General features: G+C 37.6%; 1 protein-coding gene across 1 annotated transcript in view; it reads right to left on the bottom strand.

Moving 5' to 3' along the window:
* Positions 1-14366, bottom strand: part of SPTBN5 (spectrin beta, non-erythrocytic 5) — a 126137-nt gene that overhangs the window by 34263 nt on the left and 77508 nt on the right. Inside the window, exons 44-56 of the mRNA XM_058162147.1 lie at positions 14110-14231; positions 12497-12663; positions 10237-10421; positions 9246-9323; positions 8384-8556; positions 7918-8008; positions 6979-7125; positions 5998-6135; positions 5503-5759; positions 5131-5317; positions 3733-3945; positions 2403-2599; positions 153-357 (exon numbers count right to left, since the gene is read on the bottom strand). Of these exons, the coding sequence (XP_058018130.1) occupies positions 153-357; positions 2403-2599; positions 3733-3945; positions 5131-5317; positions 5503-5759; positions 5998-6135; positions 6979-7125; positions 7918-8008; positions 8384-8556; positions 9246-9323; positions 10237-10421; positions 12497-12663; positions 14110-14231 (2160 nt within the window). The remainder of the gene's footprint in view (positions 1-152; positions 358-2402; positions 2600-3732; positions 3946-5130; positions 5318-5502; positions 5760-5997; positions 6136-6978; positions 7126-7917; positions 8009-8383; positions 8557-9245; positions 9324-10236; positions 10422-12496; positions 12664-14109; positions 14232-14366) is intronic.

Genomic DNA, 14366 nt, shown 5'->3' with positions numbered 1-14366 from the left:
CATCTTTAAAAAGTGTATGCTTAACAACTAATTGACTACTATCAGTAGTCAGTCTCAGGTAACTTTTAAAAATCAAGGAACATCAGGAAATATAGAATATAAAAATATAAAATAGTGTAGTTGAGGTATTCCAAGGACAACATCTACTTTACCTCCACGTTCTCCAAATCCTGACCATAGTTGTCTGATTCAGCCATATTCTGTTTGCTCAAGAGCCAAGCATCCACCAGTTGGGTTTCCCTCTCAAATTGATGCAGTTGTGATTGTTCCTGCAAAGCTTTTATTTGTCTCTCTGCTCTACCCTGGAGAGACAGATATTGTTCTAAAACAGACTGGAGTTTGGGCAGGATAGTTGGACTGTAAAGAGAGATAGAGAGACAGAGACAGAGACAGAGACAGACAGAGAAGAAAGTTTAGAAAATAGGCATCACTCATTTATATCACTATCCCTGTTCCCAGCAATTTTCATATACAGCTCTTGTTTAACTCAAACTAAAAAAATATATTTATTACCTATTTGTCTGTCATTCTACATATCAGCAATGGTCTGAAATGTGAAACCGTACATATAAGATATGCATGAATACTATTTGATTCCAGAGAAATCCATTGTTTGCAAAATTAGTACTGTATATTCAGGGTCTTTATTAATTCCAGATGTAATCCAAGCCATGCTTAAATCTGAGCAGGATGACCACTTTTTAAGTACCCTGATGGCATTCTATTCATAGAGAAAAGGACCTCTACTTTGGCTTTTCTCCCAAGTCTTGGGATAAGATGAGATAACTGCATATTGAAAGCTTGACTTGGCACTAGGCTTTTGTTTTTAATGTACTTGGTTTTTATAACTTTAATATGATTTTTATGTTGTTTTGATTTTTGATTGCAAGCTTACCAGAGTTTGCTAAAGATGTAAATATTTTAAGTAAATAAATTCCTGATAAATCAGATAAAGTTATTCCTGATAAATCAGAAGGGATATTTGTAATTCCTACTTAACTTCTTATATGTAGAATTTCAAATTTTGATTATCAAAGGTAAAAATGATATAAGAACATGAAGTTTTCATACAGAAGTCAACTGGACTTAAATAATAACATGGATTCTGAACAAAGAAATTATCAATCAAGAAGCCTGAGTGCATAATAAACCTGTTTGTTTTGTTATGGTTGAGTCTCATTTTGTTGAGTCTGCAAGCATCAGAAATATTGCATGAATAAAAGCACCACGAAGCCGATGTTTTGCATTCATAAATCTGAACTAGAGTAACATGTATATAGTTTTTAAAATTCTTGAAACATGTAAAAATTAAAAGTAAAGAAATGAACTTGCTTTTTTGGAATTTGTGTTATCCAAAAAAAACAGAATACATTGATATGGAAATCTTATCATGCCTTATCAGCTGTTTATGTATGCTTCATTATACAAAAATTCCAATTACAAAGGAGTTCTCATCCAGTTTACTGAAGATGGTTTAATTAATATGCAAATATGAAAAATTGTTAAGGGATAAACAGCCCCATAGCTCTGATCTATCCCAAGAACTTCTACATATCTCTCCAGCCTCTTGATCTGTTTTCCCATGGCTTGTAACATTTGCCCTATTCATGTTAATGGTTACACAGTTTCTTGAATCTTCATATCCTCTGAAGCCAACCTGATTTTAATAGCATTTCTGGGATTATCTATTAAGAAGTAATTGCTAGTCAGTAGAAACTGTGTGCAACTGGCTAAGCTATAATTTCTCTTGTGTTTTCTTCCTTGCCTTTAGACCTCCTCCCCATCTGATGCAACTAACAGCTGCCATAGGTAAGAGGATCCGCATTTGAATCTGTGCCTACATGCCAGTGAAAACTTTTTCTGTTGATCTTCTTGAAAACACAATCAACTTTATTGTGACATTAAGAAAACTTGTTAAGATTTCAGATCCTTTGAAATTTATCAACTCAATCAAGTAGTTACAGGGTTGTTCTTAGAGTTTTACAACTCATATGCTTGTGACAAAGCAAAAATTCAAATAGCACAAATGTTTGCATGCAGAAGGGGCTTTATGAAATAATGCCTGAAGAATAACAGTGGGTTTCACATTTTCTTACCACTGGTTCGCCGTGCGCGTGCATGCATGCTCGCTTCACACGCATGCCTTTTGCATTTTCTGACCTTCTATGCATGTGCTTTGCTCTCATGCGTGCTTTCCACGCATGTGCCCAGCCTCAAAAACGGGGCTAAATAGGATGGCATTATGCTGGGGTGGGTGGGTGACCCCACCCTCGCAATCCCCACTACCAGTTCGCCTGAATCGGTATGAACCAGCTGAATACCAGCTCTGCTGAAGAAGTCTTGAAGATAACAGAAACTGTTTTACTACTTGATTCTCTTCTAGTAGGTATATGGACACCTACCTTTCTGGGTTATTACTGTTCAAGAAATAGTCTCCTGTTTCCTTCAGCTTCTCAATTCGGGATTTAAATCCCTCCAGATCAAGCTTTGTAGCTTCCATTTTACGTAAGAGTGCTTGAGTTGATTCTTCATTTCTCCCATAATCCGGAGTTTCTAGCAGAAGTCCTTTTTCTGCCAGCCAGGATTCCACTTGCAAAAGCTGAAAGAAAAGCAGGGCTGATAGGATTTGCACATGAAACAGATTGTTGTAATCTGCTGAAACAGAACTATATTCAACAGAGACAAAACAAACTAGGCATGCTCTCAGCTAAATATGTGGATCAATGTAAATCCTATCCAGTATAGCATCTATACATCAATAGTGGATTGCTACCGGTTCTATCTGGATCGGTGAATTGGTGGCGGCGACAGCAGGCTCTGTCCACTGCGCATGGATGCGCTTGCACACATGCACACACACAAGCAAACCAGTAGCGACGGATTTTGCAACCCACTACATATATTAGTCCCTTCTGTCAAGTATTCAACGCATTATTTTTAATTCAAAAACTATGCAATAGTTGTACACAAGTTTCTACAAAGCTGAAGGAATATTAGATTTCATAGGATATTTGTTTCATAGTTCCTAGCACTGGCAGTTCAAAGGTATTGTGTAGTTATTCCAGTTTTTGTCCATTACAGAATTGGAGGAGAGAAGAAGAAAGGGGTAGAATAAACACAGAAAAAGATGCAAGGGTTACACATGGAACATGTTGACTCAGTGCTGACAGGACTCCAAGGAAGAGGAATGGTAACTGCAGGAAAGAAAGCCCTACAGCATTCTGCTTCAGATGAGGAAAAGGAACAAAACTGGAAAAAACAGTACAATTCTTTGACTTTTGAGGAGTCAGACTTTTCTAAAAAGAGGAAACATTATATTTCTTTTCATTCATTTCATTTAACATTTAATTTAATAAAAGATAGGCAGTAATATCCATTCAAACTCTAATAATGTATTTACTAAATTAATAGAAAATATCTGACTCTCTGCATATCTGAATACAGAGACAAGCAAACAGAGGCCTGCTCACACCAAGTGGCTTCCCTGATTTGGTTGTCTATATAGCTACCCATCAACCTATGGAAAGATGCTCCTGAATTGCAAGAGCCCCTTGGGATAACATAGTTGAAGTGGGAAAGAGTTAGAAGAGAAGAAGAGCATCAAGGATAAAAAAATTTGGTCAGTTCAGCTGAGTTGGTCTGGAAAAGAAGTGATGTCCTCTTGGCAAAACAGTTATAATTCCAATGATCTAAATGGTAGAAATTGAGAATGGCTTTCCGTTGCTACTTTACCTCACTGAAAAAGTGATGGGCTTTATGAGATTCTACAAGCCTCCATCTTCTTTCCTGAGCTTCATCCTTCAGATTTTCAAAGGAAATTATCAATTCCTTTATTTGTTCCAAGATTGTATGGGAAGCAACCTGTTTTTCTTGCATCAGCTTCTGCCCAGAACTGATAACTGCTTTAATCAGGGCATCATGGCTGTTAATCTCATTCTCTAAATTCTGGAAAATACAAGATAAACGATACATGTATTTTAAAAATGTAAGGACTTTCTCCATATATTCATCAGTATGTCTATGTTTTGAAGTTGTCAAGCTGTGGCACACCTCTTTTAGATTATGCTAACAATTTTAAATACCCAGGCAAGAGTTTTGTCAACATAAGCAAGTGTCTACTCAAATGAGTGTAATAAAAGTCTCCACTTTGGTGGAGTCTCTTTAATAGTTGAACTCTCCTATACCAACTGTCCTATACCAACAGGGAATGGTAAAGAAAGTTAGCACACCCTAATTTATTTCTCTAGCTATCAACTTAAAGAGGTTAGGAGCAAGTTGTGCCTTATTAATAAATAGAAGGACATCTTTTAAAAATGCAAAATTGCTCTGGGGATTTTAGATGTAGATTTAGATACTTTTCTTGTCACCATCACAGAAACTACCTAACTAATATTATATGCTTCTTTTTTAGAATACAAACAAGCCAATTTCGCTAATTACAAGGACAAAAATGTAATACTTTAAGTATAAATGAAATATGGCCCTGATGTAGGTTTTGTAGTATTTGTTGCTGTTATTGCTTACACTATTTTTGCTGTTAATCTGTACACCACAAGGTTGATAGAGGTGGCTTAAAACTGATTAAACAAACAAATAGATAAAATTGTCACTGTTTTAAATTATGAATCCAAAAGGCTAGTGTAATTTTTATTTCTGTGTTACTGGTCTTTACCTTTTTTCAATAAATAATAGCAGATGCAACACAGAGAATGTAATATTCATTTGTATTTAGATAAGAGGCGCAGACATATTTCTTGATAGCTTGAATAATAGCAGAAATAAGTGGCAGTGATATTTCATGTTGCAGAAAATTACTCTTCCTCTAGAAAAGTGTTTCTCAACCTCAGCAACTTAAAGACATCTGGACTTCAACCCCCAGAATTTCCCAGCAACACGCCTTAAGCTTGCTGAACTTGGGAAAAATTGCTGTTGAAAAAGATATTGTTCATTTAATTCACTTCACTATGATGTGGAATTGTGAAAAACATGCAATTTTCTGAAGAACAGAAAGTGAGCTTCTAGGCCTTGTGGTAAGCTAGCTAAAATAAATAAAAATAAATCAATGAAATAAGTGGCAAAGAATTTCTCTCTGCTTCAGTATTTCCTGCTTTGTCACTCCAGCTGTTTTACCTGGTGCTTTTCCTGTAAGATTTGAGCAGTTGCCAGTGACTGACCATAGTCTCTGGAAGATGCCAGAGGAAGTTTCTCGTGAATCCAGGTAAACTCTTCATTGACTTCCTGGAGGAACTGGTACAGCAATCTGTTGGCTTCCAAACGCTGCTGCCTTTCCTGGAGTGGCTCCCTAAAACTTTTGTATCTGGAGATTCAAAATGGGTTTGATTTTTTTTTAAGGAAGAAAGATTATGGACTAGCATTCATTGACTGTTAAAATTAAAGATACCAGGCTGATAAACTGAAGAATGATAATATTATTAAAGCTGAAAATTAGAATATTTAGAAGGGAGAGCAGAGCAGGGGGAAACTGCAGAACTGTTCAAGCACCTGTGTACCACCTGATCCACTCTAATCTCTATCTCATCTGCCAAAAAATGTTTCTCCTCCTGGAATTCTTGCGCTCTGTTGATCAGACTTTGGAAATGATCCCTATGGGCAGCAAAACTGGCTTCCAATTCTTCCTGTTTCTTTAGGAGATCATTCAGAATCAGTAGATTATCACCGCTTTCTGGTATTTTCATCTCGCCGTCTAGGTCTTCCAACCATTTATCAGCCTCATCCACAATATGTAGAAATTGCAGAGCCTGAAGCCAGAGGGGGAAAACCCATATAAATAATGACATTATTTGAGCTACTAGTATCCTTTGTGGATTGATCAGTTCTATCTCTGCAACACCCTCACACAAACCTACACATGAACACAATACATTTATTTTAGTCCTTTTGATTTTTGCTAACTGAAAGTTAGCTAACCAGTTTGGGGAATTTCCAGAATGACTAAGTTACCACTAAAGCCTTGAGTTCTTTCCTGTTGTGTTTTACCTTGTAAGCATCCAGAATTTTTCTTTTCTTTTCCTCACAGTTTTCCACCAACTCATCCCAAAGCTCATCCATTTCCTGGAGTCTAGACTGGAGGACATCAGAAGCATAATGCCTTTCATGGAGCATTTTCTCTCCTTCCTGAAAAAATAAATAAAAAGATACTGTTGTGTCTGCGCCCCCCGAGCTGGGCTCCCTGCCAGAAAGTGACTCGGAAAGTGAGGGGGAAGGGCCATCAGGACTTACCTCTGGAGCACCAGCTCCTCTGGCTCAGCTCCAGGAGCCAGAGGCAGGCCAGGTGGAGGAGATAACGAGGCCTCCATCCCCTGACTCTTCCCCCCCCCCCCCAGGCCACATCTCCAGATCCAGCTGATGGCAATCAGGCCTGGCTGGATCCCAGGTTTCGGAGATACCAGAGGCAGCTACAACAAAGGAAGGGGTGGAGCAGGCCTAAAGAGTGCTGAGTCACGGAGCCACACCCCACAGAGTATAAAAGCAGCCCTGGCTGCTCTTCTGCTCTGTGACGAGCAAAAATTGAGCTGAACTATTTGACTTGTGGAGAAGTGAGCTGAACTTTTTGACTGTTTGAGAATTGAGCTGAACATTTGACCTGGATTGCTGACTTCTTGGTTGCCCGGCAACCCCAAGATAAGGGAGACTTTGGCAGGCAGCTGCAGATTCCCTGCCAGGACTGATAGCAGCCGTGAACTCAATTACTGGCTCGTTTAGCTAGCTCGTGTGGCTGAGGCCGGGAGCGGACAGAACAGATACTCAAAGTCATCTCTTGTGGCTTAGCTTTCTATATGATGTCTTTAAACAACTATACCTTCCAACAGTCTTATCATTATAATAAAATTTAAATTGCTTAAGATAAGAATGTGAATTATTTGTTTAACTTAGATACTTCCAGAAGCACCTTTTCAGAAAATCTCATTCTTTGAAATGTACTGAAGCTGGTCAGTACATAACATGGTATTTACTTACTGTTTTGATCCTGTTGAGATGATTTTTGTTAGCCACAATCTCTGCCTGGAAAGTTTGGTGCTTTTGTAGTTTAGTTTGAAGATTGCTGGGATCTCTCCAGCTCTCATCAAGGGCAATACTGTTTTTTTCACTCATCCAGGCAGCTATCTTTGGATAGAAAAAATACAGTGATGAGACCCCTGAGAAGATTCAATTCCTAATAGTTCCAGAAACTGGAACAGTCTCCCATCTAGAACCATGAAAGAATGGCAGCAAGTCTACCAAGAATCAGGAACAAGCAATTTGGTATCTTCCTATATTCTTTGGACTATACTACTGTACTATATTTAGTTCTTATTGGCTGTGTTGGCTAGGGTTTATGGCATTTGTTGAGTATTGGAACTTGTCAAATGTCTTTTTCTGGTGTAGTAGGAGTGTCAAACTTAATTTCATTGAGGGCTGCACCACCCTCTTGGGGGGGGGGACATTTTAATTTTTTTTATTTTTATTTATTTGTCAAAGACGTATTAGGTAATTTAAATAATTATAAGCATGAATTGAATACATAAAATCTATACAAGTAGAGAAAACATTAGGACAGGGACGGTAGGCACACTGGTGCTCTTATGCACACCCCTGCATGCATAACATGGCTGGGGGATCATGGCCAGCTTGACTTCGCCCATGTCAGGGGTGCCTGTGGGGGCCTGAGCGCTCTGCCAGCAAAAATGGAGTTCGGGAGAGCCATGTGCAGCCCTCCTGAGCTTCTTTTTTGCTGGCAGAAGCACTGTGGGCAGGTCCTTCATGTTTCCAGGGTGGCTCTGTAGGCCAGATCTAAGTACCCTGCAGGCCGGATCTGGCCCATAGGCCTTGAGTTTAACATCCCTGTGGTATAGAAATACTCACATATGTATGTATATACAGTATGTAGCCTCAGGAAATTAAATGAACACATTATACCTCAAAAGAATTATGCAGAAATTTTTGTAATAGCCAGGACTCCTCCAGCAGACGGCTCCGCATTAAAGCAATTTCCAAAAGTTTTTCCTTTCTAGGAAGAATAAATAATACTGGTGATATAAGTCAACGAAGCTTGTTAAACTGCTTTTCATTTCAGAAGTGATTATAAATGCAAGCTTAATCTTTGCCAGGGCAATAGAAGGAAAACCCATGAGGAAATGAAACAGGAAATGCCACAGCAGAGTTGTTCCTCAAATGGGCACATTATAAAAATCTTATCTTCTTTCCAGAGTGACCAGGTGGGTGGATAATGACTGTATTTTCCTAGGGTTTTATTTGAAACACACAATAATATAGTTAATGAGTGGCAAGTAATAAAAAAAGACATTAAGAGAGGGGAGTGGGGTGGGGTGGTTAAACCATATAGGATATAGAGATGAAACAGGAGAATAAACTTGAATGGTACCTTCTCAACACAGCCTGGCACTTAGTCATTATATTCTCTGTATCATAATGCTGACTGTCCTTCAGCTTTTGGGCAAAGACAGCTATATTATCAATCTTCATCAGATGGGTGTTCAAGTCTTTTTCAAATTGCACGTGCTTTTGCTGCAGACTTTCCACACTGGATATGGAATCCTGCATCAATTTAGAACAAGTTAATGTAATAAGGAACAGCAATTGATAAGAATTCTGGGAATTGGTTGGCAATTGAAAAATGCCCAGGTTGGGAAGAGCTGATCTAATGCCATATGGATTACTCCAACCTACTCTCCATTAGAAGAGTTACAGTATGTTTATAAACTGCCTAAATGTGTATAAATCATGTATGCATAGAAGAAGAGAAAGATTTGGGGATCACTATCCTAAACAGGATTCATATTATTTCTGTGAAACTTCCTTTTTAATATGAAATCAAAGAATATTGGGTTCTTCCCAAACCAACCTTTGTTTACTTTCAGGTCTATAGAATTCAGATATAATAAGCTGTCCAGAGTCAGTTTATCGGTAAGTTGAGTGGAAATAACTAAAGAAGCAAACTTTAGAGCACTGCAGTTTTTTTCAAAAATTCTCATTTTGCACATACTTCTGTTTCTCTTGAATGTATGGCAGCAAAACTGGGTTAGAGAATGATGCCCCAGACCAGAAGGCAAAACCCAATAATCTTTCTAAGCATCCCAAAAGGTACATGATAGAATGAGAAATTCAGTTGGACTGTGATAGAAAAAAAAGATCCTGAAAGTAAGTATTCCAAAATGTTTTGTTCTGCACTTTTATTCTATGCCTACATTTTTCACTTTTGAGTGAGAATAGTCTATTTCACTTACCCCCAAGTCTTTGTTTGTTAGGAAGGCCTCTTTGCTGCTTAGCCAACTTTCACTCTCTTCCACATAACCAAAGAATATCTGTTTAGGAGAAAAAAAAAGCGCTGTCACTTCCCAATGTAATTACATTTCAAAGTTCAATGGGGCTTAGTTGGAAATAGAAGTGCTTAGAATTGGACCCATAGATGAACACTATAGTACAGTAAAGAAAAGCTGTCAACTGAGCCATTGTAGTATTAACAAAGGAGAAATTTGTAGGTTCAGAATAGTGGTAGATAAGCGATTGGGCAGTTTTGCCTTTTTTGAGTTTGCAAGATTACATACCTATTGTAAACAGATTTTATCCACCACAACTGGTGGCTATCATTGTTCTACTAATTTTATCTACAGCCATCTAGCAATTATCCATATTTAAACAGGGCAGATATGATACCGCTAGTTACAGAAAGTTGTGATTAAATCAGTTCTCTCTAGTCTAAAAGAATTAGCTCAGGTATATAACCCAGCATTTTAACTTTTAACTGGGAACATCAGGGACCGAATTAAGCATTTCTGCATGCATTATGTGGTCCTTTGGTATTCTGCAGTTGTTCCCTGATTCATACACCATTTCAAAGAACATGCGATCCTTAAGCATACCCATTCTTTCAAGGTTTTCCCATACATGGAGAGTAGACCAAAAGTTCCAGTTCCTGTTATTTAAAACTGAAACCATGCCAAAATGCATTTAAGGAGAATTATCCCACTAAATCAAAATTACAAAAAAAAGAAAAGAAAAGAAAAGGTTGAGGCTGAGCTGAAGATTTGCTTCAGGATGCAAAGAAAAGAAATATAAATATACTTCTTCTCTTTGGAGAGGATTCTATGTTTAAAGAATATCCACCAGCAACCACTGTTTGCTTCCATCTGCCATGCCGTAACTACTAATCAAAAACCTTCCTGACAGCATTTACTTTTGTGAGCTACTCCAAAATTATTTTTATTTTTTACCTACCTGTAAGTCTCTGGCTTGATGTAATTTTAGACTTTGTTCTTCATAGGCCTGGATCATTTCATTTAATGCTTGTTGTAATTTGATGAGGGAATGATGGATCTTGGGAGCTGCATAATGACCAGAATCGCCAAGTTTCTGACCGTAGTTGCTAAGAGCACCAAATCTTTCCCCTCGAGCTTCAATCTCTGCCTAAAAGATGTCAGACAGATTGATGGTAAATGTTTAAGCAGAATCAACATTTGGGTTTTTTGGAAAACAAAAGTAGACTTTATTCAGCAACCTTTCACCATTAATATTTATGTGGAAAGTAAAGAGAACTTGGTTTGGGAAAGAATTTTTCAGAATTTGAAAAAATATATAAAGAAGTTACCCTCTCTTTCACCTTAGCTAAGACTAGTTTTTACCCTAGTTAAATCTGGAAACTTTTAGCTATAAATGAAACATGTTTTTATTAATATGTTATTATTAAGACAAACAGTGGCACCTATAAGAGAGGTAAATTATATCCCCAAAACTTCTATTTTCTTTTTGTGTTTACAGTAGATTTCATTATAAGAAGATTTCGTGATAATTAATAACATCAAATGTGTTTAATGATGATGGATATCTTCCATCATTTCAAATTTATGAAAGAAGTAAAATCAGTGATTCTTAAACAATTTGACCCATTATCCCTTTTCCTATTCTTGAATAATGTCATTATCCTCACAAAACAAAAAAGACAAAAACCAGCCTCTGCTACTTTACAGAAGCATCTTACTGATAGCTGTCCCAAACTAGATGCATAACTCACAAGAAGCAACTACAAATTGCTCCATCATCTCCAGAATACACTCCATTTACCTCTAGTATAAGAACTTCTAAGCTAAGCTCTGGATACTATGAAAAATTCCAGATGTCTTTTTTAAATCTGCTACCGGTAGTAAATTATGTGACTCACTGGCCATTTTTATGGTGCGGATGGTCCTCCTGCTCCCATCTTTTCCTCAAAAGAGAAACTTTCCCCCTCACTTTTATTTCTCTGAACAAATGAACTTCTGCACCTTATCTCCGAGGGGAAGACCTTCAGGAAATGTAATTACTCTTTTCTCCCCCTTTTCCTCCTGAGACTTCGCATCCTGTTCATGGAGCTTTCAGTGTCTCAGAACATGTGTTAATACTATCAACCCCTGATGTTCCTTCCATTGAGGTCCTGTATACTGCACGAATCAAGAAGAGGGCCGTGAAAATATTTACAGACCCCTCGCATCCTGGACATAAACTGTTTCAACTCCTATCCTCAAAACGACGCTATAGAGCACTGCACACCAGAACAACTAGACACAAGAACAGTTTTTTCCTGAAGGCCATCACTCTGCTAAACAAATAATTCCCTCAACACTGTCAGACTATTTACTGAATCTGCACTACTATTAATCGTTTCATAGTTCCCATCACCAATCTCTTTCCACTTATGACTGTATGACTATAACTTGTTGCTGGCAATCCTTATGATTTATATTGATATATTGACCATCAATTGTGTTGTAAATGTTGTACCTTGATGAACGTATCTTTTCTTTTATGTACACTGAGAGCATATGCATCAAGACAAATTCCTTGTGTGTCCAATCACACTTGGCCAATAAAAATTCTATTCTATTCTATTCTATTTTCTCCTTCTCTTCTCTGTGGTTCAGAAGAATGTTTGTAGTACAAATGCAAGCTTAGCACAGTACCTCCAAATGTATATGTCTATGGGGTTTCTCAGTCATCCAGGTCATGAGGCAACTGGACCAAATGTGCATATTCCAAGGGAGCCTCTCTATAACTTTCTTGACTTCAATAGGCTTAATAGCACCCACCCTGAGCATTTGTTTGAGCATTTGGGCATATATAGGCCTCTTCAGTGGCAAAATTATTCAAACCAATAAGTATTTACAATATGACTTCCAAATTGCCAGTAGCTGAGTGTTAATATTCCATGATTTCTAGACTTGCAAGAAATGTGCTCATGAGCTCATGCTCATGTTTACACTGCTATGAATTTTAGCAATGTCCAAATAAAACTCAGGTTTACAGAGAGAAGAGACCACATCTGAGCTTAGAAAAGAATATTCCAGTTCAAAAAGTAAGTACAGAAATAAGTAATCACTTGGTGTGCGTATTGTTATAATCAATGCTATTTCAGTTGTCAAGTATTGAAATTGCTCACTAGGAACTTCTTAAAGTAATGGAAACTGTTATAAAGATGGCAATGCTATGCTGTTATAATTCATACTTGCCTTTATTTCTTGATGCTCCTCTATCAGGCTTTCTGCTTCAGCTAGACTTTTAGGAAGATCTCCAATTTCGATTTGACTTTTGATTTCCTGAATCCAGTCTAGTAATTCCTTCAGTTCAGAGTTAAACTTCTGTAACTGGTAAGAAGCTATCAGCTTCTCACCTCTGTTGTACACAAAAGAACATAAACATAATTGAAATTTACTAAATATAATCTGCTGGAATAAAATTGAGTTTAACGAAAACAGAAAGCTAATAAATTGTTGTTTACTTATTTCAAGGGGGATATAAGTATACATACATAGACATCGTGGGCTTTTCACATTTCTAGTTTTCAAGCCATATATTTTCCTTTAACAACATTAAAGTCCCTAGAGAGAAGAACTCTATTATTGTACATGCCAATCGGATTCTGCTGCCAGAATTTGGCTAGATTCACTTTCTCCCCCTATCCCCCAATCCATTTACTCACTTTTTTCCCCCAAACAGGAACTAAACTAAGTGATCCAAAATAACTAAAACTCTGAAGGCTATCAGGTCCCAAAGGAGAAGAAATCCTGTACCTTTGTAGGATGGAATTCAATGCCAGGACTCCTATTTCTGTATCTTTGCATAAACCTAACATTCAGCTATAACAGAAGATGGAGGAACTTTGCTTCTTCACAAAGATTTCAGTCCTTTTCACAACCAGCAATAGCATTTAATGATCAGTTAAAAGAAACAGAGTTGGAAGGGACCTTGGAGGTCATCTAGTCCAGGGGTCTCCAACCTTGGCAACTTTAATACTTGTGGACTTCAACTCCCAGAATCCCTCAGGCAGCAAAGCTGGCTGAGGAATTCTGGGAGTTGAAGTCCACAAGTCTTAAAGTTGCCAAGGTTGGAGACCCTTGATCTAGTCCAATCCCCTGCTCACGCTTCAGTGGTTTCAAACCACTGAACTGCCAACCTTTCTGATCAACAAGCTCAGTGTTTTAGCCACTGACCCATCTAAATTCTAAGAGCATTTATTAATCACAGAATGGCTGTATGATTGCCGCATTTATTTATTTTATTAATTACATGAAGTTCTCTGGCACCAGAGTTCTTAAAATAAAGAACGGATCGCCTATTAAAATGTCGTCTGTATCCTGCACTTAGCAGGGACTTGGACTTTCTCTCAACTTTGTGATTAAATACACCTTATTAATATATCGTAGAATGCATTTGTGGATTCTAAATGTTGGAAGTCTATTTTAAATTTCCACTAAATAATGGCACAAAACAGGACAAACTAAAGCACAGTATGTGAAATCTACAGATTGAAGATGTAATGTATGCAGAGGAGACAGGAGGAAGAGCCACATAGGTTTGATATCAGACCCAGACATACTGTAGGTCTGATAAACAATATCTGATTCCATAGAGCAGGGGCTGCAATGGAAAAGGCATTTTTCCATGGACCTATAAAATGGAAATATTTAAAGGAAAGAACATGGAGCTTGCCTATCCAATCTGCTCTAATGGAGCATACAGATGTCCTCGGACAGAGACAGTCTCACAGGACATCTGATCTTATGCCATGTAGCATTTTAAAGGTAATAGCCAGCACTTTGAATTGCACCTTGAATTTACCTTTGTTTGGTCTGATTCTGTAGTTGTAACCAGTGGTTTCTCATTTCCTTTTGTTTTGTAGTCAGTTTGTTACTTATAGTAGATGGATTCCTTTTAATTTGACAAAGTTCTGGTTCCAGTGACTAAAAGAAAAACAGGCACTCTTGTCTAGTTAACATGCTTTTTCTTCTGAAGCTGCTCTTAATTTAAAAATCTATTCTGTGTCAGGCTTTTCTTTTCATGACACTTCAAAAAGCTTATCAGAATGAAAAAAAAAG

This window comes from Ahaetulla prasina, chromosome 1 (genome assembly GCF_028640845.1).
Source record: "Ahaetulla prasina isolate Xishuangbanna chromosome 1, ASM2864084v1, whole genome shotgun sequence".
Taxonomy (NCBI): Eukaryota; Metazoa; Chordata; class Lepidosauria; order Squamata; family Colubridae; genus Ahaetulla; species Ahaetulla prasina.
Note: the sequence above shows the minus strand (reverse complement) of the source record. Positions and strands in the feature narration are given on the sequence as shown.